This window comes from Hippocampus comes, unplaced genomic scaffold (genome assembly GCF_001891065.2).
Source record: "Hippocampus comes isolate QL1 unplaced genomic scaffold, H_comes_QL1_v1.1 scaffold125, whole genome shotgun sequence".
NCBI classification, from domain to species: Eukaryota; Metazoa; Chordata; class Actinopteri; order Syngnathiformes; family Syngnathidae; genus Hippocampus; species Hippocampus comes.
The window spans coordinates 880,652-905,978 of NW_017805453.1; the positions used below are offsets into that span (position 1 = coordinate 880,652).

General features: G+C 43.0%; 5 protein-coding genes across 5 annotated transcripts in view; all 5 read left to right on the forward strand.

Annotated features, from left to right (window-relative positions):
• Positions 1-1,919, forward strand: part of LOC109518401 (extracellular calcium-sensing receptor-like) — a 7,365-nt gene extending 5,446 nt beyond the window's left edge. The window contains exon 7 of the mRNA XM_019874217.1: positions 1,009-1,919. Within this exon, the coding sequence (XP_019729776.1) occupies positions 1,009-1,919 (911 nt within the window). The remainder of the gene's footprint in view (positions 1-1,008) is intronic.
• A 3,901-nt stretch (positions 1,920-5,820) lies between these two features.
• LOC109518422 (uncharacterized) lies at positions 5,821-8,184 on the forward strand. Its single transcript, XM_019874238.1, has 5 exons — positions 5,821-5,964; positions 6,117-6,288; positions 6,398-6,628; positions 7,206-7,257; positions 7,332-8,184. Exons 1-5 carry the CDS (start codon positions 5,822-5,824, stop codon positions 7,964-7,966), a joined length of 1,233 nt encoding a protein of 410 aa, XP_019729797.1. The 5' UTR covers position 5,821; the 3' UTR covers positions 7,967-8,184.
• Positions 8,185-10,214: 2,030 nt separating this feature from the next.
• LOC109518421 (extracellular calcium-sensing receptor-like) lies at positions 10,215-12,904 on the forward strand. The gene is made up of 5 exons (XM_019874237.1): positions 10,215-10,493; positions 10,586-11,389; positions 11,475-11,705; positions 11,787-11,910; positions 11,994-12,904. Exons 1-5 carry the CDS (start codon positions 10,215-10,217, stop codon positions 12,902-12,904), a joined length of 2,349 nt encoding a protein of 782 aa, XP_019729796.1.
• A 772-nt stretch (positions 12,905-13,676) lies between these two features.
• LOC109518409 (extracellular calcium-sensing receptor-like) lies at positions 13,677-17,882 on the forward strand. The gene is made up of 6 exons (XM_019874223.1): positions 13,677-13,826; positions 13,933-14,218; positions 14,305-15,123; positions 15,427-15,648; positions 16,315-16,438; positions 16,514-17,882. The coding sequence occupies exons 1-6, from the start codon at positions 13,708-13,710 to the stop codon at positions 17,422-17,424; spliced, it is 2,481 nt and encodes an 826-aa protein (XP_019729782.1). The 5' UTR covers positions 13,677-13,707; the 3' UTR covers positions 17,425-17,882.
• Positions 17,883-18,354: 472 nt separating this feature from the next.
• olfcq20 (olfactory receptor C family, q20) lies at positions 18,355-24,568 on the forward strand. The gene is made up of 8 exons (XM_019874213.1): positions 18,355-19,291; positions 19,377-19,463; positions 19,777-20,046; positions 20,301-20,501; positions 20,599-20,871; positions 21,663-21,890; positions 21,963-22,086; positions 23,601-24,568. The coding sequence occupies exons 1-8, from the start codon at positions 18,683-18,685 to the stop codon at positions 24,524-24,526; spliced, it is 2,718 nt and encodes a 905-aa protein (XP_019729772.1). The 5' UTR covers positions 18,355-18,682; the 3' UTR covers positions 24,527-24,568.
• Positions 24,569-25,327: the final 759 nt, after the last annotated feature.

Genomic DNA, 25,327 nt, shown 5'->3' on the forward strand with positions numbered 1-25,327 from the left:
ATTTTAGGGCCCGACCCGACCCGATTCGGGTCGGGTCGGGTTCGGGCTCGGGCGGCCCGATCTTACCTCTAAATGATTCCCTTTTGTATCAATCATGATGAAAACCAAGACCTACAGTAGCTAGCATCGGCTTGACTTTTATGCTCGTGCTAATGTTGTGAACTGAAAAAAAAATGCTTAATTAACTAATGATGACAGAAAAGATACACCTTGTATGTGCTGTTTTCAGATTTAAAAAGAATTCCAGAATACCATAAGATGGTAGTTTTTAAGATGGTCTATGACACAAAGCATTGGCCATGAATCATTGCTTTAGCTGACAACATCAAACCATGGATGGGAAATATCTTGCTTCTCTGAGTCTGTTGCAGAGGTCGTTAAAGCTCCTGGTACTCATTCGTCCATGTTGCTGTCCCAAGCATCCCAATTAGTCGACGGCTCAACTGTGACTGACTTTACCTCTATGTATTGTTGTCTTTTTTACTCTATGTGCTCATCGGTGGAAGTTTAAAAATGTAACAACCTATTTCGGCAAAGTAAAGAGTAGAAAGTCTTGATATCTGGTATCACATGCCTGGAATAAAACCCAAAAATAATCATGAATACGCAAGTACAGATACTGTACATGTAAAAATCATTTTAGTCAATGATGTCATTATTAGAGTGCAACAAAGCTCAAGCCATCAAAACGACAGCACTTAGTTTTAGAAATCTGCTTGTCCTAGTGTTAAAACTGTTAAAACTAAATTGAAAAAACAAGTCAAAATCAAATAAAAGCTAACTATAATGAAAAATCCAAAACTATTTTTACCATGAACTCTGAATGGTTGATTTTCTTCAGGCGCGGTGGTTTCTGTATATCAAATTAGAGGCACAGGACAGGGCCAAAAACGCCTGATTTATTTCACAAGTCATATTTATCGCATGTACTAGTAGTGTCAAAGGCATAATGACAGTTTGACCAACACTATAATTTTAATGTCAACGTAATCAAACTCTTGTTTACAGATTCTATACACTGCATGAAATGCGCACCAGAGTTCTGGTCCAACGAGCGCAGAGACGCCTGCATCCCAAAAGAAATAGAGTTCCTAACATATGGAGAAATACTAGGAACTCTTCTAGCCTCATTCTCTTTGCTAGGAGTGTTCCTGACCACATTGACGACGATAGTGTTTTACTGCCACAAAGAAACACCGCTGGTGCGCGCCAACAACTCGGAGCTGAGCTTCCTGCTTCTCTTCTCCTTAACTTTGTGTTTCCTGTGCTCTCTGACCTTCATCGGCCGGCCCACCCAGTGGTCCTGCATGCTGCGGCACACGGCCTTCGGCATCACCTTTGTGCTTTGCATCTCCTGCGTTCTGGGGAAGACCATATTGGTCTTGATGGCCTTTAAAGCCTCACTCCCAGGAAGTAATCTCATGAAGTGGTTCGGACCCACGCAGCAGAGACTCTGCGTGGTGTCGTTCACTCTCATCCAGGTGGTCATCTGCATACTTTGGCTCACCATCAGCCCCCCTTTTCCATTTAAGAATATGATACTCTATCGAGATAGAATCATCTTAGAGTGTCAACTGGGCTCCGCTCTGGGTTTCTGGGCTGTGCTGGGCTATGTCGGAGTCCTGGCCGGTTTGTGTTTCGTCATTGCTTTTTTAGGCCGAAAGCTACCTGATAATTTCAACGAAGCCAAGATCATCACTTTCAGTATGTTGATATTCTGTGCTGTTTGGATCGCCTTCGTACCTGCTTATATCAGCTCTCCGGGCAAGTTCACCGTGGCTGTGGAGATATTTGCTATTCTGGCCTCCAGTTATGGATTGCTTTTTTGCATTTTTATGCCCAAATGCTTCATAATATTGTTTATGCCGGAGAAGAACACTAAGAAACACATGTTTAGAAAGTCAACTAATAATAGATAACAAACACTTATTTTAAGATGGGGAGCAGAGTGTATTACCTGCGCTTTTGTTTCGGAGCAAATATTCTGCTTGTATGCCATTGATTCTGCCATTCAAAATAAATTAAATGAGCCACCAGGATCAAAGTACCGACTTTTTTTTAATCCTTCCTTTGTAAAAAGTGAAAAGCCCCCCTTGATGAATAAACATTTTAACATAAAAAAAAAAAAATTTAGTGTGGTGAAAATAAAGTGATCAAAGAAAGTGAATTTATGATCATTATTGTTGTACTTCTATGCTCACCCTTATAATTTCATTTTTTGATGAATACGGTAGTAAAAGAAATACAGGACATGTAAGCATACAATAAAATTACCTTTACTGTTAATGTTAATTATTTATCACGAAAGTAATAGATCCTTTGTCCAGTGTTTTCATTAAAAGAAAAAAAAAACACTAAATACAATGAATGAACCAATCTCCAGGATGGATCAATTTCCTCCGTTTTTTTAATCCTACAGAGATAAAAAGTTCAAGATCGTCCTTGTTGAATTCGCGACATTATTATCCATCCATCCGTCCATCCATTTTCCGATCTGCTTTACCCTCACAAGCGTCGCAAACTCCACACAGGAAGGCCGGAGCTGCACCTCTGCACTGTGAGGCGGATATGCTAACCAGTAATAATATTTTCTTCCAAGCATGTCATGTCTTTGGAACTTTTTTTTTTAATTAAAAAAAAAAAGTAATGACAGTATGTACTTGGAAGCTACTACACTCACTCTCAACAACAAAAAAATTTCAAGTAGGAGAGCCTGTGCACAAGTGTTTTCCCCTATCAAGTATTTTGCACTACTTTGTATTTTCAATTGATGTTTTTTTAGTTTTTATGTGACACCTGGTTATGGTAAAAGCATTGCCATCAGGTGGATTCCTCATACCTCCAAAATCATCACTTTTCAGGAGAGCCCCAAAACAGCATGTTTAACATTGCATTATCAACGATAGCAGGAAATTTTCAAGACTTTTGGTTGTAAAAATGACATCCACACATGTGGACTGACCAATAGTATAAATTTGGGGAAATAATATGAAATTCACTAATGACAGCGATATGAAAAAGGAGAGCAGACGCTGAATATTGCAAAGGTTGGATTTAAAATGACACCCAGTGTATCAAAAGGAACTCAGGGTGCATTTAAGCCACAATGTTTCTGATTTCCTGCAGCATCAACACAAGATTTTGGCAGAAGTAAGGAATTACTGTAGTTGGAGTTGCTCTAATTATGTGCACTAGGAATTATTTATCGAGATTACATAACTGGGAAGAAAAAAAACGTGGTAGCACTGTTTGAATATGGCTGAGACCTGCGCATCGGCCCCAGAATCCCTGGAGAGCTCTTCTCAAGTTCAAATAAATGATGATGCAACAAGACACGTCGTACATAATGCAAAAACAACAGAGGAGGAGGAGACCAGTGGGAGATGAATACGTCCTCATCTGTGGCGCGTGGAAACTTTTTACCCCAAGGTGCCAGCCCATGGGGAGAGGGGAAAAGGTGGGGGAGGCAAGAGATGAAACAATGTTGCTTCATTCTTTTGCAACAACTTGAACAACAGGTGGCATATTGCCTCAAGCAGAAACCAAAGAGTCATTAGTTCGTTAACACCCAAGTCACAACATGCCTGTCGGCATTACGCAATTACTTCACTTTTAATTACCCGTAGGTGTAAATCTATGTATCCAAATAGGCTAGGCTGCAATATTATATTTTAAAGAAATACTTTAGTCTGAGTCAGAATAAATAATCCCATTATTGTAGGAACACTTTTTTGTTTGGATGCATTTCTGCTGTCTGTTGGTGTAATGGCGAGGTACCCCCCGATCCTCTCGTCCATACAGCGCACCCAAAACAGAAGAGAAAATTTAACTGACTTCATTAAGAGAAGGTGCAGGATTTACTTTGTGGTGGCCCGTCAAAATTAAAGTTTCCTTAGGGCTCCAGAAATGGTTCATCGTTTTCATGATGTTGCATTAAGTGGACGTTTGATGTCTTCTTAGAAGAATAAGGATTGCACCGCCAACCTTCAAGTTGTGAGACAACCATGTGAGCCAAGTGGAACTAGGCCACTTTGACAAATGGCATGCTATGCTCTGTACTGTACATACAGTACAGTGAAGTAGGGACCATGAGACCAACCACCTATAATAGAAGTAAAAATCCACACTTGATGCCCCTCCCCAAAAGATGTCTACATTGATGGTTAAAGACCTTAAAATATTATCTACACTGATTTTGTTGTTTTTGTTGTTGTTGAATTTACTCAATTTTATTTCATCACGTGATTGCATGAAATAAAATCGGCCCGGATGCAGATGATTCTATTATGTGCAACCACTTGACAAGATAAAATTGTGGAATTTCAAAGCATTATTTTTTTCCAGGGTATGAATCAAAAACAGAATAGCTTTCAAACTCATCATCAGTATCCTTGAAAATAAATGGCTGACAGATTACTTGATTTGGGGGGATGGGGAAATGCACCTGAAGTGCATGTCACCACTTTGCAAACCAGGAAGAATACCAATTATTACATCCTGTACATTACTGACTCTATGATGTGTGTTAGGCAAGTTCCAGAACCGATGCCATGAGAGATACTATACTATACATTTCAAAGCCAAACCACAAATTACTAGTCCTTCAAACTAACCCCACTGGGGTTTAATGCACTTACCAGCCTTCTCTGCCACACCTTCGCGCGCACTCCTGTAGGCATACGTCACAGCTATCTTGATATTGCCCAGGCCTTCAAAACTGTTCCCCTTGATGTCGCCTTTGAGCTTGGGAAAGAGGGAAAAAAATTGCATGGTATCAGGTTGGATGAGTGGGGAGGTTGCGCCAGCATGGCAATGTTCTTCTTGGCCAGGAACTGTAGGATGCTCTGCTTATTGTGAGCAGGCATGTTAATATGGCGAAGCAGCTGCAGGTAGTCCTGAAACAACCTATTCTTACTCACTGGGCCATGTTTGGAAATACGCTCCAAGCACGCACTGCCTGACACCAAGCGTTCCGAAACACATAGAGCGTTGTTCAAATATGCCGTTCGGTTCTTCATAGTGCACTAAAAACTGAGTGCTCTAGGCCAGTGTTTTTCAACCTGTGTGCCGCGAGACATTGTCAGGTGTGCCGCGGGGAAATATCCAATTTGTATGCCTGTGCGGTCTTTCGTCCAGAAAGTAATCATGTAGTACCCTCCTATACCGCTAGGGAGCAGCAACAGCTAGCCAATTGCCTTGTGTTTCGACGAGAGACAAGCGAATTTGTGACGCATGAATGCAGGACGACGGTGAAACAATAAATATGAAAGATGATAAAATACTGTTTTCTTTGTGTTCGTTTGATTCCAATTCAAGCTGTTATAACGTCATTATTCAATGTTAAAAACGGTTATAGTAACAATATAACACGTTAATTGTTAAAATAAGCTGAGGGGGGGTTCACATTTTCAGCTAGTGGTGTGCCGCAAGATTTTTTTCAATGAGAGAAGTGTGCCTTGGCTCAAAAAAGTTTGAAAAACACTGCTCTAGGACAGTGGTTCTGAACCTGGGTTCAATCGAAACCTAGGGGTTCAGGGAATCGGTCTCAGGGGTTCAACAGAGCCTTCTGGAATCTTCCATTTCTTTGCTTTTTTGCTGCATATCAGCTGTTGTCAATCAAGAGCTATTCCTCCGCCATTTTCTTGTGACAAACTTATAGAGGTATGTCCAAGAGTGTTTTGCTGTCACGGGATTTCCTCAAGCTTGGTGCTTGGAGAAAGGCAAGCAAGGTTGCCTCCTACTCTTGGGTGGCAGAAAGGGTGCTATAAAAAGTCAGCCCCCCTCGCAAGAAGGCTGACTGTGCCAAAGGCAAAGCTTTGAGATGACATCAGTGGTGTTGGTCTTTTTGGCACTGCTCGCTTGGAAGGTGTCAACTGGCTGCTGTTCTCAGCTCTGTCATGTCAATTGTGAGGGCTCAAACATGTCGCCTCAAGTTCTCCAGAAAACTAAGCTAACCTGTGACAGGTGAGTGACATTCTGTGTTCACCGGTATTCGATGCAAGACCTCTGATTGTTTGTTTTGAATATCACCTTCTTTAAAAATAAATAGCTACTGCTATTTTGCACGAAATGAAAGGTTCCGCTTTTACTCACCTGTTTCGATCTCTTCTGAGGAGTTCTGTCCCGCATAGGATCTTCTCAGGGAGCGATGTCACTTTGAATGACACACACTTTGATGGGCCTCCAATGCACAAAGATCAAGTGGAAGCGCCTGCAAGGAAGCAAAAAGGTTTGAGATTATTGCGTTTCCAGCGGTGTCAGGTCAAAGATCGCCTCTTGAGGATGCAGGTGAGTCACATGCAGAAGTCGCTATATTCTGCTTCTATATGTATCTTCCTTATGAACAAAATGAAGTTGTCAAGAGTACGAATTGCTGTGCATTGTGACCTCTGTGCAGATATATGGTGAACATCGCCACGCACATCTGATTCGCAGCAGCTTTGACGTCTCCCACATCACTGCTCTTGCTCGATCCGACTTCCAATATGTGTACGGCAACCCCGATCTAATAATTAAGCAAAGATTATTGAATGGAACTCACATGTCATCAGTTTTATACTGCAGCCTGGGGACAGAGGGATTCCGATGTCCTTGGTGGCGGCAGAGAGGAGGAATCTGCTGTGAGCAGGTTTTGCCTCTAAAATTTCCTTCAGATGAGATGAGATAATGATTTCACATTTGCAACATGGTCGACACAAGAACTGTACCGAAAATCTTCCCTTTATATAGGTTCGTCAATTTTTAATCGAGAGTTTGGTTGATAGTGTATCTCGGCTACCCGGGGCATGATAATTCAAGAGTTGAATCAAGGCAACCGGACTCCACCTGGCTGTCAAAGAAGTTTCATTTTTGATACATTTTAATATTTTTTTTGTTTGTTTGTTTGATAGACAATAATTCAACAGTATGTTTCTGACTGTATTTGAAGAATTTGAACTGCTCTGTGTTTAGTTCAGTTCAGTTCAAAACTGTCCCAAAGGGAAATTTGTCTTGCAGACTCGGTAAAAAAAAAAATTACACAAATAACAGGCAGGACACACTACCTATACTTTGACGGTTCGTGGCATTGTGCAAGTTAAGTGATTTTATTGCTCAGGGGACAAATGAATCTTTGGTTCTATCCGTTCTATATAACAGGATGATCAGTCGTCTCAATTGTGCCATTTTTTTTCCTGAATGAAATTGAAATATTTTCTCAAATGCAGATCCTGACACTGACAACACACTCTCTAAAAGGTTCCTTTCCCACAAGAGCAGGTAATAACAGATGGGAAGAGAAAGGCAAAATGCTGCGAAAGACCCCGTTAAACGTCTTACTTTCTTCTCCACAGACACCATCAAATTCAGCCCAGCCAGGGAGGAAGGTTGGCTGCCCGCCCACACCAGCAGATGGGTCGGGAGAGTGTTTCTGGCCGCCGTCTTGCTGGCGTGGGTTCGCATGACCAGGATGAAAATGTCAGCGATCAGAGTTGGCGGCACCACCGTTGTGACGTTTTTTTCTTTCAATCTGTGCTGGATTCCACCACCAGTCACCATGTGCCCATGGTTGATAACCTTGGCCGCCTGCCTCAAGTATTTTCTGAGCACGAGTTCACTTCTCGTCATCTCCCGGAAGGCTCTTCTTTGTGCCATGAAGTGGTTCCGATCCACTTGGCAGCAATGTCGAGAGCTCCCGGTCACTGTGCTCATTCTCTGCTTGACGCTCTGCCTTCATTTTCCAGCCAAAAGTGACAAGCACTGGTATGATGATGTGTTTCCTGGGTTGACGATGCCTGTGTTGGACCATTTGGAATTTGCGTCTCACTTGTACCGTTTGTTTACGCCACTTTCCACGTTGCTGCTGTGCATTTGGACTCAGCCGACTCCCGTAATCATTCTCTTACACGCTCAGCTGGTAGCCTGTGTGCACAGCTCAAGGGTACCGACAAAGTATGTGCTGGTCATTAAGATAAATCAAATGATATGACTCTCAGCAGATGCAATGTCACAAAACAATTTCACCCTGAAGACGTGGATATTTCACACCATTCTGTCCTCTGTTTGTTAAACTTTTATACAGTGTATGATTGTGTATGCCGTGTATGTCTAAAATATTTTGAGTCTAAATACCAGTGCCGTGAGCTACAATATTCGTGTAAAGCAAATGATAAAATAAGTGTAACAGTCCTTCTTAAAACCTCAAGATGGTGCTTTTTTTTCTTATATGTTGATGTGCAATATTTCAATTTAAAGGCATGAATAAAAAAAAAAAAGAAAACAATAAAATAATTAAAGGTTGTGTTTGTTGAGTGTCTCATTGAAAACTATGAATTAACACCCTTTTATTCTGTGATGTGTTCAAACCCCTAATAATTTCCATGATGCTTTTACACTTTGTGCCTCTGACAGTTAGGCTTGAAATAAATGGTTTTGCATGAATTATAATGGCAAGCAAAAAAAATTAAAAGGTTAATTGAATATCACGTGGCCTTTCGAATAATTGTCAATGTGGTATTGACAATGTCAGGACATAATCAGACATAATGAATGTCAGAAATTAAATGTCCACCTCCTTTCAGTTGTTTGGAGGAACTCAAGTTTGTATATCACAGACACACTTTAAAATGACCACAATTAAATATTTTCCACTTGTTGCAAATTTGATTACTGTAATTTTTTTCCTAAATTTCAAACATAATTTCAAAAACAAAGCTTTGTGGTTGTTTTTTTTTTTTTTTTTTTTGTTTTTTTTTGAAGGGTCAAGCTCAAAATGTTCATGCACCTCCTTCTAGTCTAACGGCCGTTACCAGAGCCCGGAGGCACTGTGATGTCATTTTCAGTCGACAGAATTGGCTAAATGACAGGCCCTTAGATAGATAAAAATGAAGATTTTGCTGCTAATTCATAATTCACAGACATGATATTAATCAGAATTTCATGTTAAGACTAGTGGGGGTGCTTTTATTGTAATGAAAAACATTTGACTTGACTTCCCCTTTACGTGAGGGGTGGCCACTGGTAATTTCAGTCATACAGTATATGTTCATTTTCCCGAGCGTCTCGGTGCTAGGCATCGCAGCCACCCCCACCCACAACCCCTCCACCTGTCAATTATTTTTTGGTACGTCATTGCCACACCACGCCGCCATTTCGCCGTATGACGGCCCGTCGATGACAACTTTTCAACGCATTACGGCCGCATCGCACCGACCCCACCCCCATCCCAGGCCTACAATGATTATTTTTTGGCAAGTGATGGAGGCCATCGACGCATATTCCCAGACCGATTTTTGTTCCCAGCAGGTTCCTGTCTTTCAGTAAAATAAATAGAAAGATTTGTGTGAGTGGTCAGTGGAATGGAAATGTGCTATCGTATCTTCACATAGATTGTTCTGAATTCCTACATACATACAAAACTAAATATCTATATGCACACACACTTATATAGGTTTTGCATACAATATTTAAATACGTATAAATATTTACAAGCAATAGAAAACTACAAAGACAATGTAAAATTGATTTTTTGGAAAATGTACATAACCCAGGGACTGTGCTTCATGAGAATTTAGGAGTACATTAAACAAAATAATAATGATACTAATAATGCAGTACAAGCATTTGATTGTCATTTTATTTGAAAATGATGAGCTCTAATATGAAACCCGAATCGTTAAAATAAATGGCAAAATACAGCATTTAGTGTACTTCCTGTCTGCCATGGCACTGAAACAATATACTACATTTTAGGGATTTCGTATGATCAAATTCATGACATTTGACGGGTTCATGAGGATAAAGCGATTTCCCCATGAAATATTAAAGTCTGTCTGAGCAGCATTTCGAAAAAAATAACCACTGAAAACCATCCAGTATCATTTGGGAATTGGCAGAGCGCGCACATTGGTTGCTGTCGTCGTTATAAGAGGTCAGCTCACAGGGTCAGTCTTGCAACAAGGAAGAGGAGGGTGGCTGAAAATGGGATGGTTCATTGTGATCCTCATCAGCTCGCTGGCAACGACCAAGGCAGAGAGCCAAACGTGCAAGCTGATTGGGCAGACAGGCTTCTTGGAGTTCTCCAAGGAAGGAGATCTCCTGATAGGAGGGATATTCTCACTGGCAAGCACTCGAAAACTAAATGACAATGACTACGAGGCGGTCCCTCATTCATACTGCATCAAGTGAGTGAATCTGTCAAGCTCCATCTTAAATCCACGGTTTTTAACCTACTTACAATGCTTTGCAGATGGAATGACAGAGAGCTGAAGTTTGTCCGCACAGTTATGTTCACGGTGGAGGAGATCAACAGGAATGCGCAGCTCCTTCCGGGAGTCAGTCTGGGCTATCAACTCTACAACGGCTGCGGGAGCGAGAACCTGATACGAGCGGCGATAGAAGCCATAAGCCAGGAGGGGCCCGCATGCAGTGCTCGAATCCAGGCCCTCCTTGGTCACTCATCCTCAGGAATTAGCAAGAATATCAACACCCTTCTGAGTCCATTGTCCATTCCGCAGGTGAGTTGCTTCTCGTGGCTCAGAACAAGGTTAAAGTTGAAGAAAATGGATGGATGGTGGAATTAATGGCCGTTTCTTGATTTCACTTGAAGGTCAGCCATCTTTCAACATGTGCGTGTTTGTCAGATAAGAGCCTCTACCCCACCTTCTTCAGAACGGTGCCGAGCGACCGCGTTCAGGTGCTGGCCCTGGTACAGCTCATGAAGAATTTCGACTGGCGCTGGGTGGGGATCATTTATTCTTCAACCACGTATGCCGACAAAGGCACAGCTGAATTTGTGGTGGAGGCAATGAAGGAGCACATTTGTGTTGAATATCGGCTAGTGTATTCAAAGGCCTCGACCGAAACTCATGAGGCCATTGTGAAGATGCTGAGGGAATCGTCATCCAAGGTGGTCCTGCTCTTCATGTCTTTATCTTACACAAAGTCCTTCTTATCTAAAATGGCCGGTTACAACATTAGTGGGAAGCAGTGGGTCGGCAGTGAGGCGTGGATCACACAACTAGACCTTGCTTCCGTAGAGAGGCAGAACATACTACAAGGGGCAATGGGCTTTGCGCTCCCGGAGGCGTCTATTCCCGGGCTGGGCAACTTCCTGTTGGACTTGAAACCATCTGACGAGCCTCAGAGTGGAACAATTAAGGCTTTCTGGGAGAAGTTTTTTGACTGCAGCTTTTCTCCCTCCAACACCTCAACCCTGTGCACTGGTGGTGAGGACATGAAGGCCATCTCCAACGACTACACGGATGTGACTCACTTCAGAGCTGAGAACAACATGTATAAAGCAGTGTATTTGGTTGCATATGCACTTCATGCATTGTTGCAATGTGAAAATGGCGCCAATCCAACCACAGGAAAACCCTGTGTCATCAAAAGCGAGGTCCAGCCCAAGATGGTAAACAGAAAACATACAGTTACACTATATGTCCTTGCATGTGAGAATGTTTTGTGTAGCTTTTCTGTTTGCTGAAATGTCTTAGGTGTTGGAGCACATCAAGTACGTGAATTTCACGACTCCGAATGGGGCCAAGATATTCGTCAATGACGATGGCGATTCTGTGGGCGAGTATGACCTAATCAACTGGCACATGAGAGACGACGGTTCGGTCAAGCTCGTGAACATTGGCCGGTACGACGCCTCTTTTTCAGAGTACAGAAAGCTGAAGCTGAAAGGAGACGCCAAAATAGTTTGGGGAGGAAACAGCACAGAGGTAACGTGATGCGCTTTGTTTGTTTGAAATGGATGTGACTGGAGTACAGTTTCCTATTCCCGCTTTGTTTTGCCTTTCCAGGTGCTGCGGTCTGTGTGCAAGGAACCGTGTCCTCCTGGGACCCGCAAGGCCGTCAACAAGAACAAGCCTGTGTGCTGCTTTGACTGCTTTGAATGCCCCGAGGGAACAATAAGTAATCAGACAGGTGAGGGAATCAAGGTGGAATCTGTTCTCTGCATTGGAGCATGCTTAAATAATTCGATAACATGTGTCACTGTGTGTTTCCAGACTCTCCTGACTGTTTGGCTTGCCCACCGGAATTCTGGCCCAATGCCAAGAAAGACCGTTGCGTTCCTAAACCCACTGAGTATCTCTCTTATAAGGAGATCATGGGTGCGCTTTTAACGGCATTAAGCTGCGTTGGCGTGTTTTTAGCTTTTCTGACATTCCTCATATTTCTGACCCACAAAGAGACTCCCATCGTCAAAGCCAACAACTCGGAGCTGAGCTTCCTGTTGCTCATCTCCTTGAAACTCTGCTTCCTATGCTCGCTGACCTTCATTGGTCGTCCGACTGAGTGGTCCTGCATGCTGCGCCACGCGGCCTTCGGCATCACCTTTGTGCTTTGCATTTCTTGTGTGCTGGGGAAAACCGTAGTAGTGCTAATGGCTTTTCGAGCCACGTTACCTGGCAAAAATATGAAACTGTTTGGGCATGTCCAGCAGAGGCTCAGTGTTCTGGCTCTCACTGTGGTTCAGGTTCTATTCTGTATCATTTGGCTGTGTACAAATCCTCCATTCCCTGCGACCAATCTGAAGTACTACAAGGAGAAGATCATCCTAGAATGTGCACTGGGTTCAGCGATTGGGTTCTGGGGTATGTTGGGTTACATCGGACTTCTCGCCCTCCTGTGTTTTACTCTTGCTTTTATGGCCAGGAAGCTTCCAGACAGTTTCAATGAAGCGAAGTTGATCACTTTCAGCATGCTGATATTCTGTGCAGTGTGGATGGCCTTCATCCCGGCCTATGTCAGTTCCCCTGGCAAGTTTACAGTGGCCGTCGAGATTTTTGCCATTCTGGCCTCCAGTTTTGGATTGCTGGTTTGCATATTTGTTCCAAAGTGCTACATTATCATCTTCAGGCCGGAGAACAACACCAGAAAACATCTCATGGGAAAAATACCACCAAGAACCCTTTAAAAGTGTCCCTCAATTCACACCCTGTAGATGTATATTAAAGGTGGATTGACTCCTAACTTGTACTGTGTATTGTATTCATTCAGTGAATAAAGTGATTTGATGACACGGGGTCCGTGTTTTCATGAAAAACATAACTGACCTCAGGATGTTGAAGACCAGGTGTCCAAAGTTAGAAATGAAATTGCACCAAAAGCTAAGCATGTTGTAACATTCGACCCGGACCACCCTCGCCAATGGGCAAGTTTTGTGCATGAGCACAAACCTGCCAACAAATGACCAGTCCTCCACAAAGTGAACTGAAAATCATCACGTTTTCATTTTCTTTGTAATAAGGTGGTGGTCAGTGGGTTAGGGTTACAGCTTATTCGTTTCAAGAAAGATTAAATATTTTGAGAGCAGGCTCCACATACCGTATGCTGCCATAAGCGTCTTTTGTACATAAAGCTATCGCAGCACTATATCATCATCTGTCGTATCCTTTGCTAGTTTTATACATTTCCAAGTAACCGTGGAAATGGTGCTTTTACGCTAACGTTTGATAGAATATATCGCCCTCTCATTTTTCCTCTGTATTGTATGAGGACACACCGATATCAATATAACACCTGACGGCTGCCCCCTATGGGGATTATTTCCACTGTTTGATGAAGAGAACAGGTTCATTGGCAGCATATAATAGCCCAGTCCTCATCACTCTTAAATAACGCAGCGCAAACATGCTGGGCAGATCCCTCCTCCTGTCCTCGCTTTTGTCTCTGCACTTTGACACAGTGAGTGGCTGTGAGCTGTTTGGCAAGTTCAACATGCCCAGTCTTTTGCAGAGAGGAGACATCATGATTGGGGGCATTTTCCCGATTTTTAACAAAGAGCTAGGCAGCACCTCAACATTTCGGCAAAACCCTCCTGGAATCAAGTGCGCAGGGTGAGTTTAATTTAATAACAACTGAATAGTCCATCGACAAGTCACTGATTTATTGCTGTTGGGGGCTGGGGGGTGTTGCTTGTTTTGTTTTGTTTTTTAATTTTAGGTTTGACCTGCGAGCTTTTCGATGGACTCAAGTGATGGCATTCGCAATTGAAGAGATCAACAAAGATACAGCCCTCCTGCCAAACATATCACTTGGGTACAGAATACTCAACTCATGTGCATCTTCCACCAACACTTTACGTGCGGCTCTAACACTTGCTGGTGGAAAAGAAGAAACAGAACGTGGCTCATCTTGTCTGCCGGTGATATCTGCCCTCGTAGCTGAGTCTGGATCTTCCCAGTCTCTTGCTGTCGCCAGCACACTTGGACCTTTTCAAGTACCAATCGTGAGAGCTCTTACTCTGTTTTGATGTCTTATTTGAATTGAACATTTTTCAGTTTGATCTTTTTTGTTGCTGTTTTTGTCTCGTAGGTGAGTTACTTCTCAACATGTGCCTGTTTAAGTGACAGATCAAAGTATCCTACATTTTTTCGAACGATTCCCAGTGACTATTTCCAGGCAAAAGCTTTGGCGGCCCTGGTCAAACGCTTTGGCTGGCGGTGGATCGGAGCCATACAGTCCGACGACGACTACGGGCGTCACGGGGTCCTCGCCTTCAAAGAAGAAGTTAGAAAGTTTGGGGTTTGTGTGGCATTCGTCGGAACAATTCTGCGCACATACTCTATGGACAGGCTCCAAGCTGTTGTGGAAATGATCAAGCGATCGAGCGTTAAAGTTGTTCTTGCATTTGCACCCGAGGGTGACTTTTATCCTTTGATGAAGGAGATTGTGAAACAGAACATCACAGGGCTCCAGTGGATCGCCAGTGAGGCCTGGATAACAGCCCTTCGATCGTCCAACCCGGAAATTTACCAAGCTTTCGGTGGGGCCCTCGGCTTTGTGGTGCCCAAGATGGCGATTCCAAAGTTGAAGCCTTTCCTCGCGGGCATCACTCCTTACGCAGACGCGAGTGCGGCATTTGTGAGGGAATTCTGGGAGATAATGGTCGGCTGCAAGGCCGTTCTACCAGGGGAGCAAGCCGACACCTCACATGAAATGTGCAGCGGCAACGAGACGTTAATGAAATCCCAGGATGATTTCTTCAATGTCACTCAGCTCAGAGTCTCTTACAATGTGTACAAAGCTGTTTATGCCATTGCACACGCTCTGCACCATCTGCTTTTCTGTAAATCCGCTCGTGAAAAACCAGGAAGGCCGTGTATGAACGTGTTAGACATTCAGCCAAAACAGGTGAGACTCTACTTTTTTTTTTTTTTTTTTGTTTCTTATGAACAAAAACTGCTTCATTGTGACCCAATGAGCAGGAAGTTAGTGGATTGTGGTAAATTCTGCTATGTCCCCTTGTTCCATAGTTGAAAATGTATACGAGATTAGACCTCAAATTGAGTTTAGAAGTAGGTGCAGTCATTTTCCGGGAAATCACTCCAGCATCATCCCTGGGTTTTTGTTTTTACAGTGTATACAATGAAAAAGGCATGATTAACGCAACACATTAAATTAAAGGCTGTCATTTTTGCTTTTTTTTCCCTTTAGGTGACCCATCACCTCCAAAGGGTAAAATTTAAGAACCAATTTGGTGATTATGTCTTCTTTGATGAAAATGGCGATCCGCCGGCTTCGTATGACCTGATCAACTGGCAGCTGATAGACGGGAAAGTGAAACACGTAACACTGGGTCACTTTGCCATGGCTGATAACGGCGACTATGACCTGAGCATCGATGAGGAGCAGATAGTGTGGCGGACGGGCAAAATGGCGAGTTGTACATTTTTATTCTCTTATGCTAAAAGTAGTTACACTCAGTACATACATACAGTCGAAGTACAGAATTGTGTGTGAGGGGGTGCGGAGGCGGCATGGCTACCCTGAGTAGAAGCTCCGATTCAACTCAACTCTTCTACTCTCATAAAAGAAGTATCGACAGAAATGGACAAACATTACAATGACAGTTTCAATCGCTTGTCAGAAGGGGGGAAAAACATCTCTACACCCTCTTAATAATGTATACCATGCTCATAGTGGGTGAAAACAAAATAAGGTCTCATGGGTTTTTTTTTGTTTTTTTTTAAGCAGGAAGTTGCTAACATTGTCTTATTTTTTATGCAATCTGAGCAAGTTTCCACAGCTTTGCCAGTGTTGTGATTTGATGGCTAATTTCGCTAATGCAAGATGAGAACAAATAAAAGAATACATGAAAAATGACACCTGATATGTTCAGATCTGATGGAGAATATCTGAACGCCACAAGCCTCCAGTCCCTGCTGTTCCCTCAACCGTGATTGACTTTCCCGCTCTCAATTTCCGTCTTTTTTACATCCCGTCTTCCGATGAGATTGAAAACAAAAAAACGAGGCCGTTTTTGACGTCTAGGTATCTTACTTCCGATCACTGCATTGAAGTGTACTTTTTTCAATTCTTCAGGTTCCACTTTCGGTATGCTCGGTGGAATGTCCGGCGGGGACCAGGAAAGCTCAAATTAAGGGAGAACCCATCTGCTGTTTTGACTGTATCCCGTGCGCTGATGGGACTGTAGCCAACACGACAGGTGTGCACATCAACATTGTGTCATACCCAAGATGCACTGTTTCAAATACGACAGTTCAACTTTGCCACCCAACAGGTGCGGCAGACTGCACGCCATGTCCACAAGAATTCTGGTCCAATGAGCAGAGGGATGAGTGTGTTCCAAAAACCATTGAGTTCCTGACCTATTACGAGCCGATGGGCATCGCTCTGACTGCCGTGTCGCTGCTGGGGGCCTCGCTGTCGCTGGCCACCATGCTCGTTTTCATCTACTTCAGGCACACTCCGGTGATCAAGGCCAGCAACTCGGAGCTGAGCATCTTTTTGCTGTTTTCTCTCCTTTTGTGCTTCCTCTGCCCCCTCACGTTCATCGGCAGACCCACGGCGTGGGTGTGCATGCTGCGCCATACGGCGTTCGGATTAACGTTCGCTCTCTGCATCTCCTGCGTCTTGGGCAAGACGATTGTGGTCGTGACGGCTTTCAAGGCCTCATTCCCCGGCGCCAAGGCTGCTGGAACGTTCGGACCGACACGGCAGCGGATTATTGTTTGCTCGTGCACTCTGGTGCAAATACTAATATGTGCTCTTTGGCTCAAATTAAACCCACCCTTCCCAGCCATGGTTTTCAGATACAGCAATAAGATCATTTTGGAATGCAACACTGGCTCTGAAGCGGCGTTCTACGCGGTGCTGGGTTACATAGGCTTTCTTTCAATTATATGTTTAGTGCTAGCATTTCTCGCAAGAAAGCTGCCGGATAACTTTAACGAGGCCAAATTTATCTCATTTAGCATGCTGATATTTTGCGCAGTCTGGATCACTTTCATCCCGGCGTACGTCAGCTCTCCTGGCAAGGTGACCGTCGCTGTGGAGATATTTGCCATTTTGTCTTCAGCTTTTGGTTTGCTAGTCAGCATTTTTGCACCTAAATGTTTCATAATATTAATAAAGCCAGAAAAGAACACCAAAAAGCACGTCATGGGGAAAATGTTTAACACTGGTCCTTGAGATGATTGAACTTGCAGTTTATCTCGACCAGTTTATGATGTAAAATGACAGGAAAGGTGTATGAATGTATTGTGGTTTTGTGAAAATATGTACTGTAGAACCGAATGGAGATTTTACTGGGAGGAAAAAAGAAAAACAATCTGTAAAACTGTTGACTGATTTCCCACGTTGTTGCTTTCCCAGCATGCATTGTTTAGAATCAAAGACTAGCTGCAGCCAAGTGACCAGGGTTCAGGTTAGGCTAACCCTGACTCTAACTATTAAATAAAGGTATATCGAGGATATACATTTTGGCCGACTGCATTTTGTATATAGTGGGTAGACTAGCTCGAATGAGATCCAATACAAAACACGGTTTGCATTAAAGACCACTGCATCACACTGAGTGCTGTTTCTCATATTTTGGTGAACATATTTCGCGAAAGTAAAGCTACATAATGGAAGTAAAACTTGTTCAATTCAATGCAGATTTTATGCATTTTTTAAATAAGAATCATTTTCAACATTTTCACTTTTGAAAGGTGACAATATTTTTTTTCTAAAGGTCATTGCCCACTTCATTCCAACTATATCAAAATAAATCAATGTTCTTCTGCCTCCCAGTGGACAGTCCATGGAAAAATCCAACCTGACTGTAAAAGGGGGCATAAGATGGGAAAGTGATTATTTTTATAGTTTGTATAGAGTGTAGTTGGGGCCAGGGACATTCTGGCTAAACTTGGAATGCCTCAAGTGCAAGATCTGGATGAAGTGGTTAGGGAGAGGGAAGTCAGAGATTCCCCGTTGAAGCTGCCGCCGACATGATTTGACCTGAGATAATACGTAGGTATGATGGCATACCAAAAAGAAAAATGTCTATGTAGGGTATCGTGAAACAATGATGATTTATTTTTTCTCAATTTACTCCCAAATGCATTTATTTATTCAGTGTGAAATCCGGGCCTCTAGTTCAACACAAAGCTATATTACAGTTTAATTGTACCTTTTGCCATCTTGTGGAACAGCAGTGAATTTGTTTGTCGCTATCATTCACTGGCATAGATCGAGGAACAACTCTGCATTATTTGTTACAGTCAAATAATGATTTTCAGGCCTCTAAAGTGAAGTTGGATGATTGGTTGGGAAGCATTATGGTCTTATCCCTGCCCATGTTCCATTTCCTGATGGGAGGTGCTCATTTCAAGAAACGTGTGATGAATCTGATGAAAAAACGCATCACCACATATAAAACATCGTGGCAGGAAGGAGAGCAGCAGAAATGAGAGCAGGTGTCATGGGGGCGCTCCTCTACAACCATTTTTTTTGGTGTCTGCTCTTGAGTCATTTCTCCTCGACCTCGTTCAGCCCGACCTCCAGTTCCACTTCATGCAAGTTGTGGAGGCATTTCCAGCTAAATCAAGTACACCAACCCGGCGACGTGATGCTGGGCGGGCTGTTCGAGGCGCACTTCAAGTCTACGTTTCCCGAGCAGACGTTCACTTCGGAACCACGCCAGCCCAAGTGCCAGGGGTACGTATGGGAAGACTCAGAGCAGCGTGAACGATTCCACTCGTTGATTTTTTCGCGTGTCAGCTTTGACACCTTAGGCTTCAGGCACGTCATGACCATGGTCTTCGCCGTGGATGAGATCAACAGAAACCAGGAGCTGCTGCCGGGCCTCACTCTGGGTTACCGACTGTATGACAACTGCGGCGAACTGGTGGTCGGGTTCAGCGGAGGTTTGTCGCTGGTCAGTGGGCAAGAGGAGCAGTTTGCGTCGCAGGACGGCTGCGTGGGAACGCCTCCGGTGCTTGGGGTTGTGGGCGATTCCTACTCGACATTCTCCATCGCCACGTCCGTGGTGCTGGGTTTATTCAAGATGCCCATTGTGAGCTTTCTCTTTAATCTTCTCTCGTTAGATGAAGACTTTATATGAAGGACTTGACATAGATTGTGTCGGTTTCTCTGCACAGGTGAGTTATTTTTCCACGTGTTCCTGTTTGAGTGATCGGAAAAAGTTCCCATCCTTCTTCCGAACCATCCCGAACGATGACTTTCAGGTTGAAGCAACATTTTACACACGAGTAAAGTAGCATGCAGACAGTAAAAATATGTCTTTATAAACATGATAATCTTCAGTTGTGACTGGGTGAGATATTATTCGTGCTGTACGCTTCATCATATCATACAGAGAGGTTTTAATATTTTGGTTACCTCATAAAGTCAGAGGGTCAACATTCTCCAAATGCTCACATTTTCACAAGCTTTTTTATGACTCACACTCAATTTCGACATAAAACTGTGTTCTCTAGTTTTCTTTGCATCGTTTTTAAATATCTTGCTAGCGTACATCTGTTGGACCTCTCTGTTCAGGTGCAAGCTTTAATTCAGATCCTCAAACACTTCGGCTGGACTTGGGCCGGCCTGCTGGTTACGGGCGATGACTATGGAGTCGGTGTGGCCCGCGCGTTCCAGAGAGAGCTGGCCGAGTCCGGCGTCAGCTGCCTGGCTTACCTGGAGGTTCTGCCCTGGGATAATGACCCGCCCGAGCTCCGGAGGATTGTGGACTTGATGAGGTTGTCGACAGCCCGTGTCGTCATGGTGTTTGCGCACGAGACTCACATGCTTCATCTGATGGACGAGGTTGGAATCAAGATTCTGGATGACATGAGAAAGAAATGTGTTATTCTTAGCAAGGAGATATGACGGCTAATTTTCTGCAATTTGTGAATGCTCGGCCCCAACTTAAATTTAAGAGAAAAAAAGCCTATTTGAAATAAAACATTGTATATTATCCTTCTTGAAATATGACGTAGCTTGATGGCTTGACTGTTCTCGTCAACATAAATGTCAGCATTTAAGACTTTTTGATTCTTCGCTTTATTTGCGCCCCGCAGGTCATGAGGCAGAACGTGACGGGCCTGCAGTGGATCGCCAGTGAAGCCTGGACAGGAGCCACGGTGCTGCACACACCCCGTCTCATGTACTACCTGGGGGGCACGCTGGGCATTGCCATCCGGAGAGGCGAAATACCTGGACTCCATGACTTCCTTGCACAAATACGCCCAGACGTACACGACAAAAGCCAACACAACCTGGTGAGCTTTTAAACTTTTTACACTGCACCGTCAACTGAAGACAATGCAAAACAGTTTTCCTGACTTCTGTTTTTACACATACTGTATATACTTCCAGGTGAACCAGTTCTGGGAAAACACATTTCAGTGTAGGTTTGTGCCTCCAGCAGGCTGGCTGGAAGCGGGAGGAGCCAAATGCACGGGACGTGAAGACTTAGCTAGCGCGCAGTCCGATTTTTGGGATGTTTCGAACCTCAGACCGGAATATAATATTTATAAAGCGGTGTACGCTCTGGCCCACGCCCTCCATGACCTGCTGCAGTGTGTGCCCGGGAGTGGGCCTTTCAGTGGCCACAGCTGTGCTACTTTGCAGGGACTGGAGCCATGGCAGGTACGAAAAGTGGAAATTGAGGGACACGTGCGTAGTGTTCACTGAGTTCGAGAGATATGAATTTAAAAGTGTTCGTTAAGCCTGTGTCTATTATGAAATTTTAAATGATCCATTCGATTTTATTTCAAGTGTAAATTCCTGCAAAGAAGGAAAATAATTGCAAAATTGCAGTGTAATATTACAGATACAGTATAATGTCGGATTATTATGTGAAAGTTGTCATGTTATGAGAAGAAAAATGGCATTTGGTCTGACTTTATTCTCTCGATATTTTAAATTTTCTACTGAAAATGCTGCGAAGGTAAATTCTGACAACTTTCTTCCTCTAAATGATTCTTGTATAATTTTGATTTTTTTCCTCTTAATGACTTCATACGCAGCAATATTTTTCCTCCAAATATTGTGAATTATTCTGGAAAAAACTTTTCTCTTGCAATATTACAACCTTATTTTTTTGTTATATGATGACTTAGTTACCACTTCTGCTCCCAATATTTTGACATTCTTCTCATTTATTTATTTATGTACCTATTCATTTATTTTTCACATGTATTTATTTTATATTTATCACATTTTACAGTTTGTTGTATGTGTACTTGTATTTGCTTTTAATTTGCTTTTGCTTTGTTTTACGCTGCTTGTTCTCAATTGCCTTACCTGGATAAATAAAGGTTGAATACATTCTACAAATAAATATTCAAATTTTCTTGGTCTAGGTCATCACATGATTATAAAGTTATTGTTTTTAACATTTTTCTTGTTTAATTCAATGTCTTTACTGTCATTCGCAGCTTCTGCACTATTTGCAAAAGGTCAACTTTAACACATCTTTTGGTGACCAAGTGTCATTCGATGACAGTGGTGATGCAGTACGGATATACGACATCATAAACTGGCAGTGGCTACCTGGCGGCAAAACTAAAATTCAGCATGTTGGTGAAGTTAAGGAGTCCGCTTTCAAAGGCGAAGAACTCACACTTCATGATAACAAAATCGTCTGGAGCTTTGGATCTGAAAAGGTCATTACCAGATGTAATTTAATGTATAGCGACATTTTGATTATGTTGAAAAAGCTTTTTTCTCTTGCACAGGCCCCTCGGTCTGTGTGCAGTGAGAGTTGCCCTCCAGGCTCTCGCATGGCGCGAAAGAAAGGACAACCGGAGTGCTGCTTTGACTGCATCCTTTGCTCGGAGGGCATGATCAGCAACATGACAAGTGGGAATAACACATAGTGATTTTTAACACCAATTTTCAACGTAAAAATATCCTCAAATGTCTTTTATGGACTGTGGTGTACATATTTGAAAAGTATGTCTTTCAAAGTACCAATTCTGACCTGTGAGAGGCAGCATGGTCCCATGGCATCCAGACTGCTGGAATACACAAAGTAGAAGAAAGAGTAAAAGAGTGAACCCCCATTATTTGCATGAGCACTTAACACAAAGGATGTAAGTCATTAAGCACACAACATAATAGGTAATGTACATTCGTAGCTGCATAACTAGAGAGACAAATATATAGTTTCAGTTTCACTTTGACTTTGCACAAGGTACATTCAAGGTCGACAAAACAGGACATCTCGAAAGCAGACGGGAAAACACCTTCAAGTGATACATTTATTGCTTTGGCCTGAGCACAAAAACACTGGGGAGGAAAGTTGAATTTGGCAATTTCGAATAACAAGTACTGCATGTGGGGGTTCACTGTAGTAGTAGAAATAAAGTAAGTTTGGCTTACTGTTCTTAATCTTATCGGGTCTACTTGTCATTTTGCTTGTGGTGATTGATTTGTGAGATACGTGACCCACTCAACGCAACCTGTTGGAGCTCTATTTAAGTCTGGCAAGAGCACAAGCTTCGGGTCACTTTTTAATTGGCTATTGTTTTGTTTCACGTCACATTCACTGAGTTGGTAGCTCAGCCTAAGTCAGTGTTGACCAAACACTAAAGGATTTGCCATAAAAAATATTGTGCATTTATCATTTACGATTGACGATATCCGATATTGGGCCTTTGCTGGCCTTGTGATATCTTGCCAAAATTCATTAAAATTACCTGCACGTGTAGCCGGCTTTAGTTACTGATAAAGTCCAGATACCTTGGAGAATGATCACCCCGTAGTCAAGGAAAATGACATTTTAGATTGGGCAGTTTGACTTTGAAGGACACGTCCACAATATCATACTGACAAAGAAAATCAAGATGGAATCTAACACTTAGCCCTAACGTTTAAACAGCATTGTGATGGAGGACAAAGATATTAAGCAGCAACACTGTTCAGTAAAGCTGGCTAGCTCTCAAGATACTATTACAGCCAAACAAAAAGCCTAAACAAACGTTGTAGCTCGAATAATGTAGCTAACAGCTAACCTCGTTAGCCTAGCAGGCCCACATAAACGTAACTTCAGTATCGTTTAGCTAGCAACCTTCATTAGATTAGCCTGCTACGGCCTCATGTTTGAGAGAATCTTGGTTGACATCCTAACAACAGCATAAGAGAAGTCCATTGCTTACCTTGGAGCAGATTAAGGTGTACCTGATGATTTTTGACAAATGTGTCTGACTATGTGGACAGCTAACTGGATCCACAACCTGCATTCATCTGGGTTAATGTGGGGGCTTGGGATGCATTTAAAAACATTTCCCTCCAAAAATTAATTTTCATAATTACCTTTCAAAAGTGCACAGTTACACTTAAAATCTTTAAAACTGCTTTTCCTGTGTCTACAGATTCCATGGAGTGCTTCAGTTGTCCTAAGGATTTTTGGTCCAATCCCCAGCGCGACCGGTGTGTGCCAAAGAAAACAGAGTTCCTTTCCTACCATGAGCCCCTTGGTATCTGCTTGACAAGTTTCTCTTTGCTAGGCACGTTAATCTGTGCCATTGTTCTGGGGATATTCATCTACCATCGGAGCACGCCCATTGTACGGGCCAACAATTCTGAACTCAGTTTCCTGCTCTTGATTTCACTCAAACTGTGCTTCCTCTGTTCACTGCTTTTCATCGGCCATCCAAGGCTGTGGACATGTCAGTTGAGGCACGCGGCCTTTGGCATCAGCTTTGTGCTCTGTGTGTCGTGCATCCTGGTAAAAACTGTGGTGGTTCTGGCTGTGTTTAGGGCCTCCAAACTAGGAGGAGGAGCCAGTCTCAAGTGGTTTGGCGCAATGCAGCAGAGAGGCACAATTATGGCTCTGACTTGCATTCAGGCGATTGTCTGCACCGCTTGGATTGTCTCAGCCTCACCAAGTCCTTATAAAAACATTCAATACTACAAAGATAAGATTGTTTATGAGTGTGTGGTTGGGTCCACTGTCGGTTTTGCTGTGTTGCTGGGCTACATTGCTTTACTTGCTATCCTCAGCTTCCTGCTAGCATTCATGGTAAGAAATCTGCCCGACAACTTCAATGAGGCCAAACTGATTACCTTCAGTATGTTGATCTTTGGTGCGGTGTGGGTCGCATTCGTCCCGGCTTACATCAACTCTCCGGGAAATTACGCAGACGCAGTCGAAGTCTTTGCCATCCTGGCCTCTAGTTTTGGCCTCTTGGTGGCGCTATTTGGACCCAAATGCTACATAATCCTGCTGAGACCAGAAAGAAACACAAAGAAAGCCATCATGGACCGAGGGACTGACAAATCGCACAAGCACCGTTAGAAGAGAACAGCGTTTTCTGACAACACATATGAATGCTACAGTGTGCATGTTATATTTTTTAATGTATGAGCTGCTTGTGGAGGCTCTCAGTCGTACAGGAAAGTTCCATCGTAGAAAGGGTTCTGTCAGTCGTCATCTGTACCTGTGGGTAAAAAACAAAAAACAAAAAACAAAAAAAAAAACAAAAAAAAAAAAAACAAAAAAGGACGTTTCGCTTCTCTCACAGAAGCTTCGTCAGCGGTAGACAACCCTGAAGTCTCCGTGAAGACTCCGGGAAGTTGCTCTGCGCTAAAAGGCTGAGCGTGGCCTGTTTGAGGACTGGGTGGGGATGGTTAGTCACGCCCCTATGGTGAAGAGGCCCATTGGTTTCTAAACTCCCTATCATTGGGTCTTGATTAGGCCTATTGTTTGGGCTAAGGCTGAATAGCTACTTTCAGTTAGCCTGATCAGCATGTCTATGTCCCTTACTGGTCAACAAGTTATTGTAAATAGGAGACAGGTTAAATCTGATACCTCCTTCACGGTTCAGAGAGGGTGAAAATTTTTTAACAAAAATCGCTTCCTTTACTCCCCTTTCAAACCATCTCTTTTCTGTTCCTAGGATTTTTACTTGTTCATCTTCAATTGTGTGGTTTGGTTCTTTTAAGTGTGCGTATACTGCACTTTTGTTATCATTGTTTTTCCATTTGTGTTGATAAAGTCTTTTCTTGAGGGTTTGTTTGGTTTCTCCGATGTAATGTTCCTTGCACTCACTTTCTTGGCAACGGATGGAATAAATCAGATTGCATTTTTGGGTGTTAG